Source organism: Gymnoscopelus braueri (assembly GCF_963280865.1).
Source record: "Gymnoscopelus braueri genome assembly, chromosome: 17".
Lineage (NCBI taxonomy): Eukaryota > Metazoa > Chordata > Actinopteri > Myctophiformes > Myctophidae > Gymnoscopelus > Gymnoscopelus braueri.
Window position 1 is genome coordinate 36320986 of NC_137617.1, and position 27916 is coordinate 36348901.

Genomic DNA, 27916 nt, shown 5'->3' on the forward strand with positions numbered 1-27916 from the left:
GCCCTGCATTTTTCACATATGCTTTTTACAGCGCCACCAGGAGGCTGACTTTTGTAAAAACAATTTTTTTGCTCTTACTCCTTCAGATTCTGTCCAAAAATCACACAAATCGGTCCACAGTATCTCCATAGTCATGTGATCAAGATGGATCTGTCCGATATTTCCTTTTCATCCTATTTGGCTAACGTAAGTTTGCAGGATAGGTCCTATTTCAACAAAATTCCTCAAATCATGAACGCAGTGTGTGATTTCCGTGAAATTTTGCACGCATATTCCCACTAGGCAGAGGAAGAAATGGCACCCTTTTCACATTGGCCTGTTATAGCGCCACCAGCAGGTCTAATTTAGCAAACCAAAATGCCTCAAATCATGAATGCAGTGTCCGATTGCCGTGAAAGGCCTAAGAAGAAATGGCACCCTTTTCACATTGGCATATTATAGCGCCACCAGGAGGCCATAATAACCTACCTGACCTGGCGGAGACTTGTGCTCCGAGGAGCACTTTTTCTAGTTTGATAATGTGCCCGTCCCACGCTTGATAATGTAAGAGATTGAAATCACAAAATGAAAGCTAGAGTGAGCGTATGATTTCAACTTTGTGTTCATTTGTTACTGGCAATGTCTGGTATGCATAATATCATGAATTGTTTTAAAACTGTATATTTTGATATTTTATATTTTGTATTGTTGTTTGTTGCACTGTCTGGTGGCAAGATTTATAGACTATCAATTGTGTATTTATTTTACTCATATTCAGCCTTGTTGTAATCACTCCAAATGGATTCTCATGTTAAGAAACATGCTGAGCTTACCAACAGGTCAGCTACAAACAATCCAACACTTATGCCTTATCTGCCTACAAGAATGACACATAACCTCAAACGAATATTAGTAGAACTTTCCTCGACACAATAACTGTTGTTTGTTTAAGTGTTGAATGTTCGATGGACCACAATGGAAACAAGCCTTTGGCTGTTTTAACTTGTTGTACTACACCTCTAAAAATGTCAATAAAATATTCAATCAACAAAAATACATTCTGTTAGGAGGGGAGGGGAAGGTTAGCGGGTGGTAGCGGGTGGAGGGTGTGGGTGAGGGGACCCTGAGGCAGTCTCACTATACATTGGCCACTATAGGGGCCCATGGACTCAGGATCCAGCCGTGGACATAACCTGTATGCCCTTGTGAGGAAATTACGTGTGGTCCTTAACTTAGGATGGACTGGTAGAATGAAGCACTCTCAAACCTGAAGTAGGTTATATCAGAATGGTTTATTACAGCAAGTCAGCCAGCGTAAGCGTTACAGCAATGTCTACGTGAATATCTCTCAGCTCTCTCTCCCTCAATCTTCCCTCAATCTCTGAACTCTTCACTCTTTCCCACCCGTATATATAATTTGTGATTCCCCTTGTGATTCCCCCTCCTTCCTTTAGGTGACCTCATGTCTCACCTCTCACCTTGATTTAGTTTACGGTTGTCACTGTGTTGTGTTCTCACGTACACATAGGAGAACACAACCTGCTTGATTACACTTCCTGTACTCTTTCCCGTAACCATGTCGTAATCATGTCGAGGCGACCCTCACCTTACCTCACCTTATTGTTATTTCACTTCTCTTATCTGTATCATCCCCAACACATGTTGTCCTGTCTCCCCTGAGGTTCTTAGGCCCCGGTGCCTTAATTCTTTCCTGACCATCGCTTACGTTCCCCTATTGTTTCTAAACCTTGGTCTTCTGTATTCTGCTTATTATCTGTTATCTGATGTCCCCCATCTGCTTCAACTACCCCTTATTCACTACCCCTTACTCACTAGCTTCCCTTTTCTCACGGCCTCTGCTGCATGTACTTTCTCAAGGCCCTTAGCAATTGTGCTCGTGTTCGCCCCCACACCCTCTACTTTAAGTTGTTTTTGTCTTCCCCGCCCCCCATGATATCAAGTATATGAAATATTCAAGGTGTTGCTTCAAAGTTTGTGTGTGTGTGTGAGTGTGTCTGTGTGTGTCTGTGTCTGTGTCTGTGTCTGTGTGTGTGTGTGTGTGTGTGTGTGTGTGTGTGTGTGTGTGTGTGTGTGTGTGTGGTGGGTGCGTGCGTTACGTGCAGGAACGTATTTGTTTTTGAGTACACTATCAACATAAGATGGCCTGCAAATATCCTTTTAGGCAGCACAATACTGTACATTGCTTCTGAGAATTCTTTACACAGGTTGCCGTTCTTTAGGACGTGGTCCACCTTGAAAATGAGAGTATACCCACTTCTCCATAGACACCACTACACCATTGCTGTCACTCTCTGCTGTGTCATCATTTCACAACAGCTATGCAAATGCATGTATTTCGCGACAAAGCATTTTCTAACTTGAGGGCAGAACATACCAAAATAAAAGAGGAACGGCGGCGCAGTGTTAAAAGAAAGATGACATTTCTCATTTGTTTACTGTGTTGTGAGGCGGTGGACCAGGGTCAACTACCTGCAAGATGACTTACATGAATGTAGAAATGGCTGTGGCTGAACATTCTGACGATGACTATGAAAACATCAAGCTCCAAGAGCAGGACGATAACCATGACGATATCTACGCAAATATTGAGACCAAGACTACGCCTGCAGTTCAGGACAAAGATTCACTGTCTGGTAAGAGATGTTACTGAAACCATAGATATAGAACTTTAGATGTGACATTATGTCACCAACAAGGGATTAACCTGAATGTTATACTACCTGCTTGTTTAGAATTCATATGTGTCTGTATAATGCAAAGTTTTAACAACAAACATGATCTAATACGCTTCAGCCACATTCTGAGCAAAAGGGTTCAGGAGCTCAACAGTGACTGATGTTTCGACAACCGTCTTCCTCAGAGTCAAGCTTGGCACTGAGCAAGACGGTTGTTGAAACGTCAGTCACCACAATAAAACCTGCAGACTTAAAGTAATACTAGGTAACGTTTTCAACAAAACTAAAGTTAAATTGTATATCTTTTGTGAGTGGCAAAAGTTTCACAACACCCACTCCATGAATTTCACCCCCGGAAGCCTTTTATTTATATATTTTCTATTGAACGCTGTCGGGGGGGACTTTCCCGGGAAAATGACGTCATCTGGCCGGAAAACGGAGGCGGAAATGCACTGGTTTCCTGTTTGGCCAGGAACTACCGCAACGGTTTCCTGTTTGGCCAGGAACTACCGCGCTAATAACAAAAAGGAACCTCACGCTGATTTTAAGAGAATGTAGGATTGGAAGATCGAAAAAGAACAGAAAAAGAAAGCACAGCTCATGGTAACTAATGCTCCACTGGCTAAGAGAAACGATCCGCAGATAGTATAAAACAATTAAAAGAACGCTTTTTGAAACGCTTCCGGCTTCCGGTGAAAACAAATGGAATTCTGGGTAATCGAGGACTACGGAAATTGTATGCAGTGACGGTAGTGACCAGCAGAGGTTGCTAAAAATCGTTATTTGTGAATCCGCATTGTACAACTTTAATGAGTGCTCCAGTACTTTATTTGGGTAGTCTTTTTTAAGTGCCCATGTAACTATTGTTTTCATATTTATTAAAACTACCAATGAGACCAGGGGAGGCTGTATGTTACTTTACACATGTTGATATAGAGTAGCCTCACACGGAGTACTGAGTCACACTGGTATGCTGTGAGACAGGTCCAGGTGTGTCTGTGATTTTGTGACAATCACACATTATTATTGAAATATACAGTACAACTAAACAAAAAGTTATGATTTTATTTTGATTTATTAACTATATCACTTTATGCACATTTATTTCCCAATGCAGAGGCAAATTATAATCCCTAAAACATTTTTAATCAACCCTATTCAACCTGACGTCTCTATGGGAAAATGTCTTAATTAAAAATGTCAGCGTGTCACATTGCGACACGTTGTGAGCTTGTAGATGGGCTATTTTCACTATTTTGGAAACTTTGTGAAAAGTATGAATGATGTCTTTAGTGGTTAAACGTTTTATTTGGCATTGGTAAATAAAACTACACATTTACAGATATACATTTAAGTGATAACGCGTGTTAGAGAGCCTATTCTGCATGGATATGAATACGGGTGTGGCTCTCACATTGATCTGTGAGCTGAGCAGAGATGTTAGGTTGTTATATGGTGTTAACATTAACAAGCTAAAGTTGTCCTACTCCTTCCGTTCAACATCTCCCACCCATTCTGTAGGAGCCCGGTGCACCATGGTGGACTCAACCCTTAGACTGTGTGGTGGACACATGCTTTACCCCATATCCACCAGAGCATAGTTTAAAGTTGTACAATGCAGAATCCCAAATAACGATTTTTAGCAACCTCTGCTGGTCACTACCGTCACTGCATACAATTTCCGTAATCCTCGATTACCCAGAATTCCATTCGTTTTCACCGGAAGCCGGAAGCGTTTCAAAAAGCGATCTTTTAATTGTTTTATACTATCTACGGATCGTTTCTCTTAGCCAGTGGAGCATTAGTTACCATGAGCTGTGCTTTCTTTTTCTGTTCTTTTTCGATCTTCTAATCCTACATTCTCTTAACATCAGCGTGAGGTTCCTTTTTGCTATTACCGCGGTAGTTCCTGGCCAAACAGGAAACCGTTGCGGTAGTTCCTGGGGACGTCGGCCACGACGTCATGACGTTGGCCAGGAACGTCATTTTCCCGGGAAAGTCCCCCCCTTCACCGTTCAATAGAAAATATATAAATAAAAGGCTTCCGGGGGTGAAATTCATGGAGTGGGTGTTGTGAAACTTTTGCCACTGACAAAAGATATACAATTTAACTTTAGTTTTGTTGAAAACGTTACCTAGTATTACTTTAAACATAATATAATATCATCAACAAATATCATAGGCTATATTACTGCACTTTTTTTTTGCTATCTTACATTTCGCCTTTTTACATGCAATTTTCAGCTTGGAGATCTTGTCTTACTGGGATTGTAAAAACAACATTATTGGGGATTCTTGATTAAATCTATGGATTGTAACGATTTTCTTGTTCTTGAAGAATGTAAACGGATCTCACCCCCTCCTTTCCGCTCACTGTGTGTGTGTGTGTGTGTGTGTGTGTGTGTGTGTGTGTGTGTGTGTGTGTGTGTGTGTGTGTGTGTGTGTGTGTGTGTGTCCTCCAGGCACAAGACGGTACAGGTGTGTTGCGATCAGTTTTGGATGGCTTTGTGGTGTTCTAGCTCTCCTCAGCATTGGAGCACCACTCTATCTCTGTAAGTCCACTTTCATAACAATGTATTTTATTTACAATATTTATCTATGATGATCCAAAATGTTTTGTCCAATACACTATATCAGTGGTTCTCAAACTTTTTCATGTCAAGGACCTTCAAATTATGTCTGCCCCCCCCATCTGAAAATGTTTTGTGCCAGCGACGCCAAAAGGAGAAAGAGTTGTGATAAACCTTCAAAATTATTCAAAATGTTCCAAACATAGGGTTAACTAACTACATTTTTGAATAGCTAACGTATAACATTTGGATAAAGTGGTTAAAATGATTGTGATGCTGTTTTGACACATTTAGCTGGGGACCGCTGGAACCCCCACTCACTTTGAGAACTACTGGACTATGATACCCCATAAAATATGTTAGGTTATTATTATTATTATCATCATCATCATTTAATTAAGTTGAATACAGTGGTCCTCATTCCTTAATTAAAATAGCTTCTCTTCACCACTTCATCAGAATATTTTACCACTGGTGAACTCATTAAACTGTGTTAGAGTGTATTCAACTCTCATGGTCACATGGTGTTGGTGAGAGGAGGGGTGTGGCCAAAGACAAAGTGCAGAACACCAAGTGCATTTTCAACAATATTGATATCAATGGATTAATGTGAAGGACACACAGATTATTACATCTAAATTAAGTTATACTTTATTGTATCCCCATGAGTAAATTCACCCTCTGCATTTGACCCATCCTAACTATTGGGAGCAGTGGTCAGCCACTGAATAGAACCCAGGGACCAGTTCCAGCTCTAAGGCCAGTGCCTTGCTCAAGGGCACTGACAGGAGTTTGTCCCTAACATACATATGTTTTGGTGTGGGAGGAAAGCCAAGTGAACACTGGGAGAACATACAAACTCCACATAGAATGGACCGCAGTCTGGTTTTAATCAAGGACCTTCTTATACTGTGAGATAACAGTGCTAACCACTGAGCCACTGTGTTTTGTAAATACAAAAGTTTAATATTATTTACTTATGAATAATACATATGCTAGCTTGCTTGCTATGTAATTTTATATATAGTAGGTGTACAAAATAAAATAATCCCCCATTTTGAAAATGTCCACACAGATCAGTCCAACATGGTGGAGAGAGACCAATGGAACAACAACCTGACTGTAGAGCGAGACAAATTCCAGACCAGTGTTGACCAGTTGATGACTAGATATAACCACCTGACTGAACAAAAAGAGCAGCTACAGACCAGTTTTGACCAGTTGAAGACCAGCCATAACAAACTGACTGAAGAGAGAGAAGACATGAAGATGAGACTCTGTGGTCAGTGAGACATCACTGTTTTTATTCATTGTTCATCTTCATAATGTGTTATTCATTTGAGCAAATGAGAGAACAGTTGCTTACTCTTTTGTTAGAATCACTTGGATGGCAGAAATTTGACAGAGGCTGTTACTACATCTCTACTGAGAAGAAAATCTGGGAGGAGAGCAGACAGTGGTGTAGAGACAGACAATCTGACCTGATTGTCATAAACAGCAGAGAAGAACAGGTGTGTGTGTGTGTGTGTGTGTGTGTGTGTGTGTGTGTGTGTGTGTGTGTGTGTGTGTGTGTGTGTGTGTGTGTGTGTGTGGGGTACAGCGTACATCAGTAACCAGCAGCTTTTCTGTCCAGGACTTTGTTGAACGTGTAAAAAAGAGAGTGTGGCTGGGTCTGACTGACAGAGACAGAGAAGGATCATTTCGTTGGGTAGATGGAACACCTCTGACCACACCAACGTAAGACTTATCTTCATTTTACCTCCATTCTTCTCTTCATTTCAACACATATTGTATTAAACATATTTCCTCTGCTACATTTTCCAGAATGGTATTAAATGTTATCATAAAATACCTACTGTCACTTAGTCATGTTGTTTACTTCACTATCAAGTCTAAGATCTAGAATATAATTTGAGATCATGATTAAAAAACAAAACATTTAAAGTGAAAAACCATCCTTGTAAAAGTATTTTAATGAATTAAATGTTCCTACATCTACAGGTACTGGAGGCCTGGTGACCCTAATAGCCATGGTGGAGATCAAGACTGTGTTGAGTTTAATCTTGGGTCTGATCCTAGCTTTCCTGGAATAGGATGGAACGACAGACAGTGTTCTGACGATAAAATCTGGATCTGTGAAATCTGAGTTATGTGCTGAAATCATCATTTTCACAATGTATTAGTTAGTGTGTTGCTACTGTGTGTATGTTGCAATTCTACAGTACCTAATATGAACCGTCCCAACCATAGACATTATACATATATTAATATTTGCAATATTTATCCTTAATATGGATAACATTGTCTAACAGCAATATATTCCATTTTGCCACGATGAGATTTAGACTCTCAGACCCAAAACTTAGAATATGTTGTTATAGTTAGATACAATTTTAAGTAATGCAGATGTTTAACGATAATTTAACTCTTGAGAGGGTAAAATGAAACCAAATTTGGTTTAATTTTACACTCTTAAGAGTTAAAGATCTATAAGGGTCCATTTGGTTACCAACTCTCCATCATTTAACTGGGGACCACCTGGAACCCCCTCAAGGACCACTGGTGGTCCCTGGACCACTTGAGAACCACTGCTATAGAGTATTTGTTCAGTAAGGAGTCGCCGTCTCTCTCCAGCTCTTTATTAAACAGAAAATGCATTTTCAGGATAGAGAACTCAGTCAGGATACTGATTAAACAAGTGCAATTGTAAATGATGACAACAAAATGAGCAGACAACATTGGAACTGGAACACTATACAAATTAAGCTGATAAATCTGTACTCTCTCCTGATTGGCTGACATTTTGTCACCTACCTTAACATTTATTTTCTGTTTATTAAAGAGCTGGAGAGAAAGGGAGACTCATGTTACTGAACAAACACTATATAGCAATGATAACTATCTGAATATAGTGCTTTAACATTAAAAGAAAAGAAAACATACGCTAACTTTAAGTTCCTGCATGACTTTGTGAGCTGTGGCTTTATTGTGTTTTAACTATTGTATTGTATAATAGAAAATTATACGACTTATGAGCATTATTTGTTGGCAGTATGTGTAAGATATAATAAAGGAAAGTCTTACTATAACCATATACCATCAAGCCTACTCTTTAAAACTGATTATTTCAAGAACATGGTAGGATTATGGTGACTCTTTTCTTCAGTTAGGCTATGCAATATTTTTCTTCTCTTTATTCCATAAGCTCCTAATTCAGAAGTGAATATGAACGTAAAAGAGGTTCAGACTAAGAATGACAACTTGTAAACTGACATCATAGTATTGAATTTACCGTAATAATTAAGGGAAATAGATGAGCAATTGAATCAGAGCCTACAATTTACATCATATAGAAATAATGATCTGTCTACTTAAAGTACCAAGAGGAAGTTTGTTATTTCCACCTCATCCCTTTATTTATTTATTTATTGGGGGTCACACATTTGTGATACCTTACATTTAATTGAAAAATATTATTGTAGTCAAGTTTATTTAATAAAACATGATTGAATTGAGGTTACTCAGTTCATGTTATTATAATCAGTGGTGGAAGAAGTACTCAGATATTTTACTCAAGTAAAAGTATCAATACCACAATGTAGAAATACTCTGTTACAAGTAAAAGGCATCTGTTCCAAATGTTACTTGAGTAAAAGTACAAAAGTATTGGCATCAAAATATACTCAAAGTACCAAAAGTAAAAGTACTAAAATGTTTGGAAATAGCAGATCTACAATCTCACAAGGTGTCGCGATGTGACGCGTTGTGAGCTTGTAGATCGGCTATTTTCAAATAGCCTATGTATAAAATAGGGCTAAAGTGGTTAATGTGTGTTTTATAATATAATAATTTATATCTGCAAAGTAACTGGTAACTAAAGTTGTCAAATAATTGTAGTGGAGTAAAAGTACAATATTTGCCTCTAAGTATTGAAAATTGGAAATACTCTAGTAAAGTAAAATTAACAAGAAATTGTACTTAAGTACAGTACTTGAGTAAATGTACTTAGTTACTTTCCATCACTGATAAAAATTAAGAGCAGTTTGTTTAGGAAACTACTACTTGAATATGTGTATTTACCTATATTAAAAGGTTGTATAAAATGCTAAAGAATGAACAGGATTACTAAACTGTAGAGGCTCTGCAGCTCATAAAGCTTGTTATATAAAACATCACCAAGACTAAAAGAACTGCTACCAGAATGCAGTGCAGGTTCAGACCATGCTGTCTTAGTTACTCCTGATCCCTCTTGTCCCAATGGTCTATTACAAACTTTTAAATCTCAAAGACCTCCAGTTTGGTTTGCATATTAGTCCACCGACCCTTATAACTCTTAGAGGTAAGGGTCCATTTGGTTCCTTACTATCATCATTTATTTGGGGGATCCCCCGGTACCCCTTCAAGGACCACCGGGGGTCCCCCCCCCCCCCTTCAAGGACCCCACTTTGAGAACCACTAGTCTATCATATAACATGGATGTTCTCAAAGTATGGGTCGGGACTCCAAGTGGGGTCACAGGAAGGTGAAGGTGGGGTCACACATTGACAACTGGGGGAAAAAAAGAAAAAAAAAACACATCCTTGTATTAAAGCTTACACTGCATATAACTTTCCTCTTCTACCCCGGATGTTAACCTGGTTTCCTGCGCTGCGCATGTGCTGAAATTGTATATTAAAACAAAGTTACATAATGCCTATTTAAAACCGAAAAAAAAGTACCAAAAACCAAATTAAAACCGAAAATGTTCACGCGCGTGCATGCACGTACGTGAACCTCCCGCGGGGGGGCCCCGCAATTTTGCGTTACGCCACTGGTGACACTACCACCAGGTAGAGTCCAAGTGTTTCCAAATGGACTGCAGGCTGCACAGAACCCTATCCAAAGTACAGTAGACTAGGCTATGAGCTTGTATATCTGCTATTTTTGAATAGTCAAAGTATAAAATAATGTTTTTTTTAGCTCAAATCAAAAAATGACACAGATTCTTTCCCGGTCTAAATGGATTAATCTGACACATTTAGTGCGGCGTCTCATATTTTTATATGAGAATGGTTGAAATTTCAGTTCCTTAGGTTATAATCTTTTTCTCAGTTCTCTGTCTGCTGGAACTGTCTAGTCAATTGACGTGTGGTTTGTCCGCAAGTGTCTTTCCAAGTTCTCTTTCTTGACCATCACGTGCAGTTCTTGCTGATGAGACAAATACTTGCAGTAGAATAATGCTGAGAGAGCTCTATCCAGTTCCATGTATGGTACACAAATACATATGGCTGAGATTTCAGTTCCTTTTTCTCAGTTCTCTGTCTGCTGGAAAGGTCTAGTCAAATGATTTATGGTTTGTCAGAAAGTGTCTTTCCAAGTTCCCTTTCTTCACTACTGCATAGTTGTTGCAATTCATTTTCCCATCAAAAATAATGTGTTGTATACTATGTCTTTTGTCTCATGAGATCTGTTCCCAAACACATTCAACTGATGTCTTGTCTCATTAGATGTGGTTGAAAAATAGTAGTAGCTTAATAAACAGGTAACACATGTGTACCATTGATAAGCTGCCAGGGTCAATCCTGTGTTAATTCACACTGCCCCACTCATTTGTTAGTTTCAAGAGTTGTGGTTTCCGTTAAGGTGAACAAGTAATAAATCACACAAATAATAACTAATTTGTGTGTTTTATTAATCTAACTTTTATTTTAACATCAATCTAACTAATAGCCCTTTATTTCACACACACACACACACACACACACACACACACACACACACACACACACACACACACACACACACACACACACACACACACACACACACACACACACACACACACACACACACACACACACACACACACACACACACACACACACACACACACACACACACACACACACACACACACATTTTTGTCTACACCAGGCCGAAAGACATGGCCGAGACTATGTTTTGCACCCTGTCCGTCCGTGTGTGTGTCCGTCGCCCCGTCCGTCTAATCTCCGGCACTGTTGGCTTGCTCGCTGCGAAACTTCACACACACTCCCTGGATGCCAATTCAGAACCTCTTATCATATGGGCCTCTTATAGCGCCACCAGGAGGCCGCTTTTTGCACACACAAAAATTGACAGTACTCCTACAGATTTTATCCAAACGTCACGCAAATCAGTACACGGTATCTCTATATAGTCATTAAACGAAATGTGTCTTTCAGATTTTTCATATTCCATCCTGATTGGCTAAGAATGGCTTCCAAAGTTTGCAGGAGTGCTCCGTTTTGAACAAAATGCCTCAAATCATGAACACAGTGTGCAATTTCCGTGAATTTTGCTAGGCCAATCTCACTAGGCCAAGGAAGAAATGCCACCCTTTCAACATTGCCCTAATATAGCGCCATAAGGCCGATATTTTTTTTACATTACAACATTACTCCTATGTTGTCCAAACATCACACACATCGGTACATATTATCTCTTTAGTCAAGTGATCAAGACGGATCCGTCTGATCCGTCCGATTTTTCACATTCCAAAGCGAATTCCGAACATTGCTGGCTCACATTAACCTACCTGACCTGGCGGAGACCTGTGCTCCGAGGAGCACTTTTTCTAGTTAGTGTGGTTGCCCGAAAGGGCAACCAGACTATAGTACTCTACCGACTTTATTCTTTCTTTATAGATAAACTTTTTTTCGGGCTGCTACTCCTTCCACAGTTTATTTTTCCCAATTTCGTGCCATATGTCAAATTGACCGGTCTCACCGGGAATCGTGCACTTGTACTTTGCTAAGAGATTGGTTACATAGTTTAATTGATATTGATTTATTAGTGCATTAAATTTCCCCATCCACTTTAATGGGAAAATTAAACAGAAACTGTAAGGACTAGAGTTACAAGACTCTAGGGGAGGTTCATAAGGGGAGGTTCATAATTTAGTCGGAAATTATTAAAAAAAAAATTACACCAATCGGCGCTATAACAGTCCATTTTACGTTGTGGCCTATAACTCTTGAACCGTAGGTCGTAGAATAAAAATCTTTTTTTCCCTAGATTCCTTCATAACGCAACCCCATATAGGCCACGCCCATTTGCGTCTGGATAGATTTTCCGCCATTTTGAATTTTCTTCAAAACACACTTTTAGCTCCTCCTCTCACACTTTTTAGCTCCTCCTCTCCAAATTTCACAAAAATCGGTACACATGATCTCTGGACCCTAGCGATAAACATATGAAAACGGCATTTTGATAGTACCGTTCGTCCGTAATTGGCTTCCAAAGTTAGTGGGAGGGGCCCGTCTTACAAAAAATGCCAACAATCACAAAGGAAACGTCCAGTCAATCCCAAATTTGAATCATGTCAAGGGTGGTTTACTCAACAAATCCCCAAAAGCATTTCCACTTTGATCGATAGGGGGCGCCACAAATGCGCAAAATGTAACCGTTTGATGCAAAAACATGATTTTGGGTGGGATCAATCCTTTCAAAATGAGACGATCTCAGGAGTAACGTGACTATATAATTGTGCTGTTACATTTGTGGGAGGTGCCTATTTCTTTAGTGGGAGGGGCCTATTTCTTAAAATCGGCTTCATCGGGAATCGTGCGCTTGTATTTTGCTAAGAGATAGGTTGTATAGTGTAATTGATATTAATGTATTAGTGAATGAATTAATCCCCATTGACTTATAATGGGAAAATGCAAAGACTCCCATTCAAGTATTTATTTCTTGGAAATCGTAAGGGCTACAGTTATAGTGCAGCAGATTAATAACATAATCGTTCACTTTGTGATACAAGCATGACATTTGGCACAAATACTTTGTAGGGGCCACTCTGGTGGAAAAAGGCGCTGGCCACAAATCCAAGATGGCGACCGTTTTTTCAAGATGGCCCCCACCTTAGCGGAGCAGATACTGATATAGGTTGTGATACAAGGATGAAATTTGGCATAATTACTCCACTCGTGTGAAAAATGGCACTGGCCACTCAAAAAATTCAACATGGCCACATTTTTCAAGATGGCTTCCAGGGGTTGTACCAATATTGTCCTATTTCAGCTTACTTACACACATAGTACAGTGTAGTGTAGTTTTTGTCATGACTATTATAGTCTGTGAGCCAGGACAAAAAATGTGGGCCATGGGTACCAGGTACCCTCTGGGGGGAATAATTCTCATAGTGATTTTTGGGAAGGTATACACCCCTAGTGCTAGAGAATATGTGATAGCATTGCAGTAGCCTGGGCACCATTCCTTTTTGGGTATATGATCCGGTCGGGAGCGGAAGTTAAAAAAATAAAAAGTGGCCGGATGGGCAGAACCGGAAACACGTCTCACCCCAAAATAGGTCCGATAATAAAATCGTCGATGCGGCATAGTTTCGCTTATTTTTTAAAATGTAAATGTGCGTGCACTATCCGGAGACTATTTAGCGTCTGTATTATCCCACGGGGAAATTCTATTCCATTTAAATAGGGATTGGGGAACCAAAACAAAGCGGCACCGCAAAACCGGATGGGCAGAATCCGGAAAGAGGATTCTTTTTTCTTTTTTTTTTCAGTAGGCGTGGCCTAGACCGGATCATATGGGTCTTTAGTAACAGACACCAGGCTTTCCTCCGAGGTGGAAAGACTGGTGATGCGAGGTTAGCATTGCAGTGGTGGTAACTTTCTGTGTTATCACTCCATCCATTCATAACGCCATGCCAAAACACACTTTTTAAAATTATAGAGAGAACAGAATGAGGCATTCCACTTCAAACTGATTGTTTTATCTCATTATTGACCCTCTCTCTTTGGAAAATGGTGGGCATAGCTCAGACAATATGTTTTTCAGAAAAGTTGATAAAATTAGCAACTCTAGAAATATATATATATTGACTCTACATTACTCAAGGTGTATTTCTGTTTTCATGAAAGATGTTGAGGCAAGTTCACACACCAATGCAACTAGTCGCAACTTGCAACCAGTTGCAAGACATTTCAGCGGTTTGGACTGACTGGTTGCAGGCCTGTGCCTTTGGGGAAATGGTTGCAAGTTGTTGCAAGTATTGCAGTTGCACAATTGTGTTGCGAATCATTGGAGTGGACTGGCTTACACAAAGGTTTCCACTGTAAATAACCTAAAGATTTAATACCATGTTTAGCCTACATGATTCTAAGGAAATTATGAATTATGAAATTAAATAAACAAAATGTTGTGTGTGTAATGCATGGGATAACTTTTTACTTTACCATTACATACATGAATATCACCTTTACAGCAGGTGCTTTTTCCACAACATTTGTTTACATGCGAAGCACCTCTATGTCTTGCAGAATCGCTAATTCATTCATTTTTTTACCTACAGTAAGTGGGACAAATCGAATATCATGCAGGTTCCACCCTCAGTTCATGTAGTCCGTAAGCTAGGACCCCACATTTACCATCTGGGGGGCATAATTCTCATAGTGATTTTTGGGAAGGTATACACCCCTCGTGCTAGAAAAGATGTGAATATTGCAGCGGTGGTAGCTTACTGTGTGTTATCAATCCATTCATAACCCCATGCCAAAACACACTTTTCAAATTTAGCCTATACCTGTACATAGAACCAAAGCATTCTACTTCAAACTGACGATTCTCTCTTATTATTGACAATCTCTTTTTAAAAAACGGTGGGTATAGCTCAGACTATATATGTTCTCTATTACTGGCAGTGGCAACATAGTGACGACGATACATTACACAAGATGTACTTCTGTTTTCAAGATGTTACACAAAGGTTCCTCTGTAAATAACCTAAAGATGCAATACCATGATTACATAGATTCTAATGAAATTATGAAATTCAATAAACTAAATATAGCCTAATATAAGTGTGTAAGTGCCTTCTAAATCCTAACAGTTCTCTGAAAAAACATGTTGCTATAAATATAAAGCTAAAGTCTAAAATGACACTGATGCTTTCCCGGATTGAATGGGTTAACATTACATACTGTACATGAATATCACCTTTGCAGCAGGTGCTTTTTCCACCTCTATGGCTGGCAAATTGCTAACTCATTCATTCATTCTTGAGTAAATATTAAGAATCGATTATGCAGCAGGTTCCAGCCCCAGTTCATTTAAGCCAGAACCCCAAATTTGGGCCACCACCAGTACCATCTGGGGGGAATAATTCTCATGGTGATTTTTGGAAAGGTATACCCCTAGTGCTAGAAAATATGTGATAGTATTGCATAAGGAAATGTATTATGAAATTCAACACATCAAATGTAATGTAGGTGTGTAAGTAATAATAGCATTTATTTCACCATTACATATTTGCAGCAGCTTTTCACCACCAATTGTTCACATGGCAAACCCACTGTACCACTGTACTATTTGCAAAAGGTTAATAAAGTATTCAATCAAGAAAACAATAATTAAAAAAAACATTCACTTTACCACTTTCCCCTCGTGCCAAACACATTCACGATCCTCTCTATCCTATCTATTGGAGGGGAGGTTCATAGTCCAGTGCCCTAATTATGAAAAATAATTACACCAGTCAGCCTCATGGTGGCGCTATAACAGCCCACTTTACCTTTTAGCCTATAACTCTTGAACCGTAGGCCCTAGAATAAAACTCTCCTTTTCCTTGGATTCCTTGGGTCATGACGCAACTCCCCATATAGGCCACACCCATTTGCGCCTGGATAGATTTTCCGCCATTTTCAGTTTTCTTCAAAACACACTTTTTGCACCTTCTCCTACATATTTTGTCCAAATCTCACAAAACTCGGTACACATGATCTATGGACCCATGCGATAAACCTACCTAAGCGGAATTATACTCTGGAATTATACTCTGTAAGGGCCATATCGTTTGTCCGTAATAGGCTTCCAAAGTTAGTGGGAGGGGCCTATTTGACAAAAAATGCCAAAAATCACCAACAAAAGGTCTAGTCAAAGCCACTCAACAAATCCCCAAAAGAATTTCCACTTTGATCCATAGGGGGCGCCACAAATGCTCAAAATGTAACCGTTGCAAAAAAACTGATTTTTGGGGGGATGAATCCTCTCAAAATGAAATACAAGTGATCTCAGGAGTGACAGGACAATATAATTGGCCCGTTACATTTTTAAGAGGGGCCTATTTATTTAGTGGGAGGGGTCTATTACCTAAAATCAAAACGGCACGTATAACGAACGTGGGATCCGATCGGCACAAAATTCGAATCGCACATCGGGTGGCCTCCACTGGTATTCCTCCTGGCGTTCCCTCGTTCCCGGCGGCCGCGACTCGCGTCGGCGCAACCACACTTTGCAATTTCCCAGAATTGCGAATATTCTAGTTTACCATGTGTTCTTGGTCGTAGAGGGGTTGTGGATAACCCTGGCGCTGAGAATGAGTATGTATGATTTACCATGAGTTCTTGGTCGTAGAGGGGTTGTGGATAACCCTGGCGCTGCGAATGAGATCGTCTCTGGTAAGCCTTGGTAGACGGAGGGAGGATTCGTCCGGTCTGAGTAGAGTACTGGGTCTTTCTCTGACCAAGTCCTTCCTCAGGCTGCTCCTCCTGGGCAACAATGCACAGAGGTACACACAACAAATAGTATGGCCTATAGGCCTAGTGGTTCTCAACCTTTTCAGGCCATGACCCCCCCCCCCCCCCAATAATCATATTTGAACTGGGGACCCCCCCACCCTGACAAGCATTTGGAATTGCAGGAGTTGAGGCATTCAATTTTGTTTGACTCGATAAATATTGTGAACATAGCAGATCTACAAGCTCGCACTTCAAAAAGTTAGCCTCTTTCTTATTATTTGACAATTTGGCCAATGTTTGACCAAAGTTTTTTTTTTTGCTATTAAAAAGGTCCTTAGATTGTCACTAAACCGTCATCTGGGGGTTGGCCTATAGTGCATGCTCAATCAGTAGAAATGACTGAATAATTATTTGTTGAAAACAGAACTTCAATTCTACTGTGTGAAGGAAAAATATGAGAAACTAGAAAAAGTGCTCCTCGGAGCACAGGTTTCAGAATCGATTTTAAGGTCTTAATGTTTGCTTTCAAAGCACGTAATGGCCTAGCCCCGCCTTTTCTCACAGACCTTATCAAAGATTACAGTCCATCCAGACCCCTAAGGTCGGCCGATTAGCTGCTATTGGCTGAGCTCACGACCAAGAAAAGATCTAGCGATGACCGAGCCTTTGCTGCAGCTGCCCCGAGGCTCTGGAATAGCCTTCCATTTAATATAAGAGCCGCTCAGTCCATAGACATTTTTAAATCACTCCTGAAGACCTATTTCTTTTCTCTGGCCTTTTGAGCACTTTATAAACAGCTAATCCGACACTCCACGACCACTGACCCTACCTCACTATTTTCTGCTATGCACTTTTTAAAAAGTTTTATTGCCACAAAATGTATTTTTTGTATCTTTGTATTTGTATTTTTTCATTGTATTGTAACATTGTTGTTCATATTGCTGTGTTGTATAGCACTTTGGTTGGCTTCGGTCATTGAAATGTGCTCTACTATAAATACATTTTGAGTTGAGCCTATAATAAGGGGGGAAAAACATGTTAAGACTTACTACTGTAGGAACATGGACAAAGTTGAATCTGTGCTGATGCTTTAGTGAAATAGATCGGTGACAATTTAAGGACCGTTAATACATCAGAAAAAGAAAAGAAAAAACACCATAACTGCACCAAAGTTGCCTAATCAGCAAACTATACTATAAAAACTGGTCAAACATTGGCCAAATTGTCAAACAACATACGAAAGAGGCAAACATTTTGAAAATAGACGATCTACAAGCTCAAAACGCCTCGCAATGCGAGGCGTTGTGAGCTTGTAGATCGGCTATTTTCACAATATTTATCTGTGGAACTGAGTCAAACTAAATTGAATGCCTGCCCTTAAAGGGGTAGTTCACCCCCCAAATAACTTTTTTTTCTATTGATTACTCACCCCATGGAGCCTTGAATTCATGGATATTTTTTTGTTTTTGTCGCATTCCTTCCTTTATTATTTGATTATAATAAATTTAGCCCCATTGATTCCGGTAGGAGACACAAATGCATTTGTGTCTCCTACCGGAATCAATGGGGACACATTTATTATAATCAAATTATTGGCTTAGGAATGTGACAAAAACAAAAAAATATCTATGAATTCAAGGCTCCAGATGGTCAGTAATCAATAGAAAAAAAGTTATTTTGGGGGTGAACTACCCCTTTAACTCCTACATTCCAAGTGCTTGTCGGGGTGGGGGGTCCCCAGTTCAAATATGATTATTTTGGGGGGTCACGGCCTGAAAAGGTTGAGAACCATTGAAATAGACCATCTTGCTGGGTTGCTCTGGTAACTGACCATTGATTGTGTCAACCACTTGATTGCAATTACACAGGTCCAATTCCGGTAGGAGATTTACGTCATGTCATTATGTTAATTTGATTTATTTATTGATTTATGTCACCTTGCCGCCAAACCTAGTTTTTGTCTATATCTAAATAAAGAAGAGAAAAGGGTGCCTAGAGGATTTTAACTACACTTACACATTTTCTCTCCTTCTTTGCTTGAGAAGACAGACTGACTTTTGCAGTCAATTCTTTCAGCTCGTCCTTCCAGGCTTCTGAGAGAAGAACTATCAAAACAAATGTGAAAGTTAAAGTTCTTTTGCAGCTACAATAGTTCTTTCAGCTCTTCCTTCCAGGCTTTTGAGAGAAGGACTATCAAAAAATAGAAAAATAAGTTGTGTTTTTCAGTAATATACCAGTAATCAGTAATACCTAATATATACCCAGTGGTGGACAGATTTTTACATAACTAAAGAATATCACAATGTAGAAATACTCTGTTACAAATAAAAGTCCTGCAGTCAAAACTTTACTTGAGTAATAAGGGCACGGTCACACCGCATTTTGATTCTACCTATGAGGGCGGATTCTGACAATGCATTTCGATGGGAATGGAGCAGTTTGCTGCCATTTACTCAAGTAAACGTTTAATTCCGGACTTTTACTACAAGTAAAAGTCCGGCATTAAACGTCTACAGTATTTCTATAGTACAGTATTGTACTTCTTCCACCACTGCATACAGTACTGTACCTGCTCTGTTGTTACTTTTGCTTGCGAGTGTAAGATGAGGCGGAGCAGCAGCCGTGGCTGTGCTGAACACTTGGCTCTTGATGAGAGGATGAGGAAACAGGGCTGTAGTGACACACCAGTCATCCCTCACCATGCACACCGGGCTGCCATTGAGACCTGCAACACAACACAAACACACATGGAAGATTATCCCATTAAAAGAGTAGTTCACCCCCAAAAAATACTTATTTTCTATCAATTACCCAGGCATTTGTAGAATCGGCCTCAGGTAAAAAAAAAAATCTTATTTTCTATCAATTACACACCCCATGAAGCCTTGAATATCATGGAGGGTTTTTTGTTTTTGTCGCATTCCTAAGAATCAGAATCAGCCAATAATTTGATGACCGGCGGAGACTCAACCTCCTCCTTGATTGACCACCTCCGCAGGTCATCAAATTATTGGCTCATGAATGCGACAAAAACAAAAAACTCTCCATGAATTCAAGGCTTCATGGGGTGTGGGTAATTTGATAGAAAATAAGTCATTTTTTGACCTAAGGCCGATTCTACAAATGCCTTCTAAATCACTAGTTATCAAACTTTTTTGTGCCAATAAGGACCCCCAAATTGTTTATGGCCGCGGACCGCCAGGGGTCCTTGGGGGGATACCAGGGGGTCCCCAGCAAAATGTTAATGTAGTGTCACAATCATTTGAACCCCTTTATTCATATCTTATAGTACTTTGGCTATTCAATAGCAGATATACAAGCTATGAGCTTGTAGATCTTTTTTTATCTTGAAAATGTGTGCAAATCTTCCAATCTTTTTTTAAGGGCGAACATTTTTAACACAAATCTTTGCTTCTGGGGGTCCCTGGCACGACATTTTCAGGTGGGGGTCCAGGGCCACATACATATCAATTCGGGGGTCCCGCGGCATGAAATAGTTTGTTGGTCATTGGTCATTGTTTGTTTTGATAGTTTGCCCAACAGCAATCCTCCCTACAGTACATGTATGTATAATATGGGGGTGGTGTTGACACCACTGGCCACTATGCTCCGTATCCCCTGACGCCACTCCCACATTCTGTTCCACATCCCCCCCACCTCTGAGCTACTGTACACACCCACGCTCTACCAGTGTTGTTTCTTCTCAGGTTTTGCCATTAGTTATGTTGCATAAGTCTTGGCTTCTAGCATTCTATTTGCTAGTGATTTTTCTGAGTTCTTACCAGTGGTGGAATCAGTACCACACAAGAAATATACTCTGTTACCAGTAAAAGGCCTGTATTCAACATTTTACCTGAGTAAATTAAAGTACAAAAGTATTGGCATCAAAATGTACGTAAAGAAGCAAAATAAAAGTACTCATTATGCATAATGTCCCATTTCACACTATTTGCAAAAGCTTTTTTCAAAAATAACAGATCTAATGTAGTAGAGTAGAAATAGTAGATCAGCTATTTTCGAGTAGACAAATTATGAAAGAGGGCTTAAGTGGTTGATATACTGTACTGTTTTGTAACAATAATACAAATCTGTAAAGTAACTAGTAACTGACACTGTCAAATTATTGTAGTGGAGTAAAACAGTGCAATATGCCTATACTTATTGAAGTATAAAGTACAAAAGAATGGAGACACTCAAGTCAAGCAAAAGTATACCTCAAAATTGTAAATTGTAACTTTCCACCACCGTTCAGTAGTTCTTGCACCTCCAAACTAGTTGAACACCTCCTCCGCTAGCCGAACAACACCAGCGGTGTAAAGTAACTAAGTACATTTACTCAAGTACTGTACTTAACTACAGTTTTTAGGTATTTTTTTACTTCACTGGAGTATTTCCAGTTTTTGTACTTTTACTTCTACTCCACTACATCTCAGAAGCAAATGTTGTACTTTTACTCCACTACAATTAATTGACAACTTTAGTTACTAGTTACTTTGTAGATTGTATACATTTCATACACTTTGAACTTGAGAAATGGGACATTCTGCATATCAAGTACTTTCTACTTTTGGTACTTTAAGTACATTTTGATAACAATACTTGTGTACTTTTTGTACTTTTATTTTATTGTACATTTTTTATTCCGGACTTGTAACAGCTTTCTACATTGCAGTATTGATACTTTTACTTAAATAAAACAGTACTTTTTTTCCACCACTGGCGAAAACAATGCGTGTGATTGGTCAGAAGTTCAATGTGACTTATTATGTTTTGTTTTCCACTTGATTCTGCCAGCAGCAAACTGTGGATAGTTTGGAGGAGACGTTAACTGAGGGGGTTGGATGTACTATACCTGGCTCCCAGTCTGTTTTAGAATTGATTTTAAGATTATACAGTTTGTTTTTCAAATCGTTAAATGGTTTTTCGTCTCATTACCTCCTCCATGTTTACACTCCTTCCAGGTCATTGAGGTCAACTGATCAGCTGCAGCTTGTCTTCCCAAGAACAAGATTAAAAACCAGATGCCAATTGTTGAACGAACAACCGCCCCCCCTCCTCCCACCCACAAAAATGGCTCTCCACTTAAAAATTCCACCATATGTCCCACTTTTATACCTTAGCTTCTGATCCAGCAGGAGTGTTTTGTGGTCCCTGTTTGTGTCTTGCATTGTTAGGAATCACTGGCTGTTGATGGCTGTGTTTTGTGTTTTATGTTCTTTTGTTATACAGTAGATACATTTTGTATTTGTACTTTTTAAAAAAAACAAATTTTGTTTGCCATTTGTACAGTTGTGTTGTGTTCTATAGTTTCATGAACCGTAGCTTATATTGTGTATTTATTTTATTTTATGATTTTGTGCAGCACTTGGTATCCCTGTTTTCTTAAAACCTTGGAAACCTTGGAAATGTCATGTGTGATACATGACATTTCCAAGGGGGATTTAATAGTTACAGTGGCCTATTTCTTTGTTACTGGTATTTCTTTGTTACTGGTTGGAAAATATAGGACAGCACTACCATGTGTACAGTATAGCCAGTTTTCTGTGGATGATCACACACCCAGTTTGAATAAAACGATGTCCTGTTCATTGTCAACTGGACAGTTTCATACTGCACAGCAATGCCTTTATATAGCCTGTTGTTACGGCTGTAGCCGCACGCGTGCGTGTGTGTGTGCATGCGTGCGTGCGTGTGCGTGTGTTTTTGTCTGTTCTCTCCTCAGGTACTGCCTCCCCCACTGTGAGAGAGCTGCAGAGTTGATTGAGCACAGCAGTGTTCAGCCGACTCATCAGGGCTTGGCCGTTAAAAGCCTGAAGAAGAGACAAAGGCCAGCGGGCCATTCAGCAGCGTGGTACTGTCATCTTAGACACAGCTAGTTGTGTGTGATACTTCCATTTGCAAAGAGAACGTGTTGTAAACGTGTTTGGCACAACCGAGTTTGATCTCAAGTGTAGTGTTGTATTCAATGGGATGATTTCTAGGTAGCTCTAGGTGCAGCGTGGGTGCAGCGTGTGTGCATCACATCGGTATTCGGTGAAACCGTGTGTGTTTTGTGTGTGTGTTTGTCCATAACGTTCTGTGTGCCAGCTTATATTCTTGCTTTAGTTTAAACAAAATGTTGTTAATGTTCAGAACATATGTGTTTGGTGGTTTTAAGTAAATTTGCCTCCAGTCCTTTCAAAATGATAACGGAGGGGGGTCATCAGTATCAACTCAATAAATGGATGGGGGAAAAAAACATTGATTCATACAATGCCTTCTTTTTTTTGCATCTCCCTTTCAGAACATACTGAGGACACAAATTATGTTAACTTTGTTTTTGTTGCAATTTGTGTGAGGTTGAGAAATAAAAGCTACCCCTCTGGCTACTGTAGTCCAGCCAAGGGGTGATGGTTTCTGGATACTTAATAGAATAGAAATAAAATGGGCTTTAATTTGGCTTTGGTTCTAAGCTGATAAATATTTCCCTTCATAACACTACTGTCTTGTTTGTTAAAACTCAAAGTAGTGTCCAAGAAGACAATGGGATAACTAAATACAGTGCAAGCTTGCAGACAGGGGACCAAGTGCATAGGCTAGTGATGGAGCAACAGTACAAGGGCACAAAAATAATTACTTCACAACTAAAGATCAATGCTCTATCCGAATCCGACATAATCACACCTATTGATTAATGGCACATCCGACATAAATACACACCTACTGTATGGATCAGGGGTTTTCAACAGTGGGTCCGGGAGATAATTTTTTTTGCATTTACTACTTGAACCCTAGCATCCCTATTCTGAAGAGAACTTTAGCCAAAAGTGGCAGATGTACAAGCTCACAACGCCTTGCAGCGTAGATCGGCTATTTTCGGCAAAGAGGTAAAAAGGAAGGAAAAAAGAGCAGAACAGTACAGAGTGAAAGGTCAAGTTTACTAATTGACAGTTTAAGTGGTAAAATTTCTGAAAATACACATTTGCATGAATCCAACATACACATGATGTTAGTGCTGTCAAACAAGTATGCATCTATGAAATCTATGAAAAAGTTTCATCTTCAACACAATTTATTACAAAATGTAGTGGGGGTCCCTGCTTCATCTCTCTCTCAGCTAAGGGGTCCTTAGCCTGAAAATGTTGAGGACCACTGGTATAGATTGATGAAATGCACGGCAACACAAACTTGTTAAGCACTGGGCTTATGGTGACATGAAGATAAATCTGGACAATGTTGTTCTTGTGTCCCCATCATTGGAGGTCTCAAACCATGGTCGCATTAAATTGCTGCCTACTGTGGCCCAGTATTGCAAAAGTAAAATGATGGCAAGTTATTATTGTTGCATTGTAATGCGTTTTGAAAGCGCAGACCGATTTGAAAAGTCAAGCCAAAATAGTCATTGTTATATAATGCATGTGTATGTGCGATTCTAACGCCGGGAACACCGGGAAAGCGTGTCATTTTAGCTATATATAGCACATTGGTTGGCTATTAAAAAATAGCAGGTATACAAGCTCACAGTGTGTCACAGCGCATCACTTCGCGCCACGCTGCGAGCTTGTAGATCTGCAATTTTTTTTTTATCTTGAAAATGTGCGCAAATCTTTGTACATATTTTTTAAAGCGCACATCTTTAACTTTAATCTTTGCATCTGGGGGTCCCTGGAACAAAATATTTTGAGATGGGGGTCCGTGGCAAAATACATATAATTTTGGGGGTCCTTGACATGAAAAATGTGCACCACTTATAGCAACATACGTTTTTCAGAAAACAGTTTTAGAATTTAGAAGGCATTTGTAGAATCAGCCTCAGGTCTTAATAACACAGTGCACTCAAAGCCACGGTGCATACTGCAGGGCCATAATGGTAGACAAATTGTCCCCCCAAACTTCTAAAGCTAAGTATTTGAAACGGTTATCATGTTTTAAACTACTTGTATGGACCATACAAAAGTGGTAACAAGTTCTGGCCTGGCCCATGGACTAAAGAGTCTAGTCGCCCATCGCAAACTCCCTCACAAATATCAAGAGCTGCATGTGATTCAACAAAACCAAAACCAGTTATAGTCTGGTTCAGTCAAACAATTAAAATAATTCGGCTCATCAGACTACAGTGTGTTAAGCCAGAAGTAATACATGTGAATTTAGGTGTTGTCAAGTGAACTGTTGAAGAGCAGATGCTCATCCTTTAGTGATCTAGACAAAAAACCTGTAACTTTCAGTCTATTCCTGCCTCAGTCTAAAGTCTCATATTTCCAATTCGCATAAAATGCTAAAGTTGGGATCTTTACCGAAACCAGATATAACCCTGATTGTAGCAACCGTTCATTGGATTGGCAGTTCATTTCATAACTGAATTGAAGGTTTTGCAGTTCACGTAGCCTGTTAACACTGTCTATGTGTTGCGTTACTGAGGATTCGACTGTGCATGGACTGATTGGGATTGTAGTGCATGTTTGAAAGGTCAAACATCAATCAGTCTATGCACAGTAAAATCCTCAGTATTAATGCAACGCAGAGAGTGTAAATGGTTGCACTCTCACACAGAGAGGCTTTTACTGTGGTCTTAAGGCAGGTCCCGATTGCCATGTGAGGTGATCACCCTTTGATTAGACTCTCCTAAACTCTGCTTCCTAAGAAGGAGATGTTGCTAAAATCAGTAATAGTGAGCTACTTGCAGATTGAAACTTGATCATCAGCAATAATTGTAAAACAACGTCACATAGCGGTTCTGGCTACTGGCAAAAAGGGATCTTGGCAATCACGAGTCAAGGAGCAAAAAAAAACCCAAACTGCTTGAGCATCTCAGCAGGCTTAATCACTCAAGACAGTCTTTTTTTTTACTGAATGGGTTCCCAGATTGCTTCAGTCTGAATGGACAGACATCAGAAATGATTGTCTGAAGATTGAGAGGTCATTTCAGGCCATTCCCATTTAGCAGACAATACTGTGCAACATTCAACGAGTCTCTTATGGAAGTTTTTTTTTACTGCTAAGCCCTGCTGTTTGGCGTTGGGAAGGGTGTTGACAACCATGAGTCACCAGTCACTTCTTTTCACCTGACAGGTGCAGAAGAACGAAGTGAAAACGCATATGGAACTTTATGTGTTTCCGGTTCAAATCTACTGGCAAGCCAATCAATCGATAGCCTGGTAAATAATCAATCGAAGCAATGGGAAAATTAACCGGAACAGAAAACAGGTACTGTATGCCAACTTCTGCCTATTGTCGCAAAAATTGCTTGCTTAAGGGTGGGGCCATGTCGGGTCTCCTGCTCTATATGTAAAGTGTCTTAAGACAACTTGTTGTGATTTGGCACTAAAATCAAATCAAATTGAAGTTTAATTCATTGGAGTAACCGGGCAACCTAGAGGAATCTAACCCTAAATGCCTTCTAAAACCTAACCTTAGTTTTCTGAAAACATTCAAATTCTTATTTTTTTTTTTTAATTATACTATATACTATACTATATACAACTAGACACAGAGGTGGCTCCCGGATTGAAAGGTATAACAACGTATAGGTTACAACAGGTCTAAATGGGTTAAGCATCTTGCTCAGGGACACTTCAACACGTTGCTGAGAGCTGGAATCATACCTGGGGCCTCCGGGACCTCGGGAGTCCTAGGCAGGCTCACTAACCATTCAGCTATCGCCACCCCTAACTAGGCCACCCTGACACCCATACACCCCCTATCACACAGCTACTGTATGTCTACTGGCAAAAAGGACCCTGGCAAATGGCAGTCATGAGTCAAGGAGCCAAAACAAACCTTGACATCTCTGCAGTCCGAATGGACAGACAATGATAGTCTAAAACAATGCAGAGAAACCATTGTCTGACCCTGAACAATGAGAAAGAGAGGTCATTTGAAGCCGTCATTTGAAGCTGTCATTCAGCAGGCAATTACAGTATAGTGCAGAACTTTATTCAACATATATGTCTTATGTAAGAAGAAAGTGGAATATTTCATTTGCATTCACAGCGTCATCATTATTAATGCATGACCACGTCAGCTTACCTTGGAAATGTCTGACTCTGTGCGGATGAGGGTTGTGCCGAGAGAAGAACGAGTGGTGACTGAGGGCACCGAAACGGGCACTGCTTCTAGTCATCATCCTAGTCATTTCAGTAGTGAATGGCACTTGATTGCCATGACTGGTGCCCTGCTCTCTGGTGGTCCTTTGAGAATCTGGGCCATGTACCGGCCACATATCAGGGCATGAAAACGTGTCCAGAATGAATCTGAAAGAGTAAAACACCTCATGAATAGGCAACCAGATATACCTTTTTGAAATTATATCATAGAATGGCATTTGGTATATCAGGATCTTCCAAGTAGAATCAAAAAGTTGTAGCCTACTGTAGAATCAACAAGAAAAAGAAAAGACAAGTACTATAGTATAGTGAGAAAGGAACTTTGTACCGTATAGTAACTATACGGTACAAAGTTCCTTTCTCAGTATACTGTACGAATATATTTATAAAAGTTGATAAACAGGATTCACAGGGGGAAAAAAATCTATAAGGAAAACAATTTAAAGAAAAGCTTTAAAGAGCCACTGTACCTCAGTCAACAGCCTCCTGCTTAAACCTGCCCGTGTCTAAATGCAGTGTTTCCCATGTTGCTAAGAAACCTGTGCTCAACAAGACAAAAATACAATCCCCTCACAATGGACGACTTCACAAGTTAATTTCTATGCCGCTTCCCTGCGTCCAGACCAATTACACACTAGGCTGTGAATAGTGTGTCTTATATAAACTTTATTGCCAGACACCTGTTTGTACTGTACATATGGCCACCTGGTGCCAAAGCACACGTTTAGCTTGTTTACCATTGAATAATGAAATATGTTAGAGCAGTGCCCTACAAAGCCAATGTGCAGTAACTACGTTTTTGGACACACTGACTGATTTCGGGGGATAATCAATTACCTCAAGAACGGATATACTATTAGTGAAATATCACTTATATGCCGCTAGCCCATTTGGCTGACCAATTGAAACACTTTTAAACACTTTTATTAGTTAAATTATTTGCGTACTGCATTTTGGCTTTGTAGGGCATTTTGATTTAATTAAGGACCCCCAGTTTGATGTGCATTAAGGCCACGGATCCCCATAAATCTGAGACCTAACTATCAATCATTTAGCTGGGGGACTCCGACTCCAAGGGACCCCCCGGACACCAC

At 39.8% G+C, this 27916-nt stretch overlaps 2 protein-coding genes across 2 annotated transcripts in view; one reads left to right on the forward strand and one right to left on the reverse strand.

Moving 5' to 3' along the window:
• Nucleotides 1–26913, reverse strand: part of tbata (thymus, brain and testes associated) — a 32503-nt gene extending 5590 nt beyond the window's left edge. The window contains exons 1-4 of the mRNA XM_080455034.1: nt 26746–26913; nt 19310–19465; nt 18757–18845; nt 16618–16770 (exon numbers count right to left, since the gene is read on the reverse strand). Of these exons, the coding sequence (XP_080311160.1) occupies nt 16618–16770; nt 18757–18845; nt 19310–19465; nt 26746–26851 (504 nt within the window). The 5' untranslated portion in view covers nt 26852–26913. The remainder of the gene's footprint in view (nt 1–16617; nt 16771–18756; nt 18846–19309; nt 19466–26745) is intronic.
• On the forward strand, nt 2465–8339 carry LOC308104587 (uncharacterized protein). The gene is made up of 6 exons (XM_080455035.1): nt 2465–2633; nt 5138–5227; nt 6321–6527; nt 6623–6756; nt 6879–6982; nt 7247–8339. Exons 1-6 carry the CDS (start codon nt 2477–2479, stop codon nt 7389–7391), a joined length of 837 nt encoding a protein of 278 aa, XP_080311161.1. The 5' UTR covers nt 2465–2476; the 3' UTR covers nt 7392–8339.
• Nucleotides 26914–27916: the final 1003 nt, after the last annotated feature.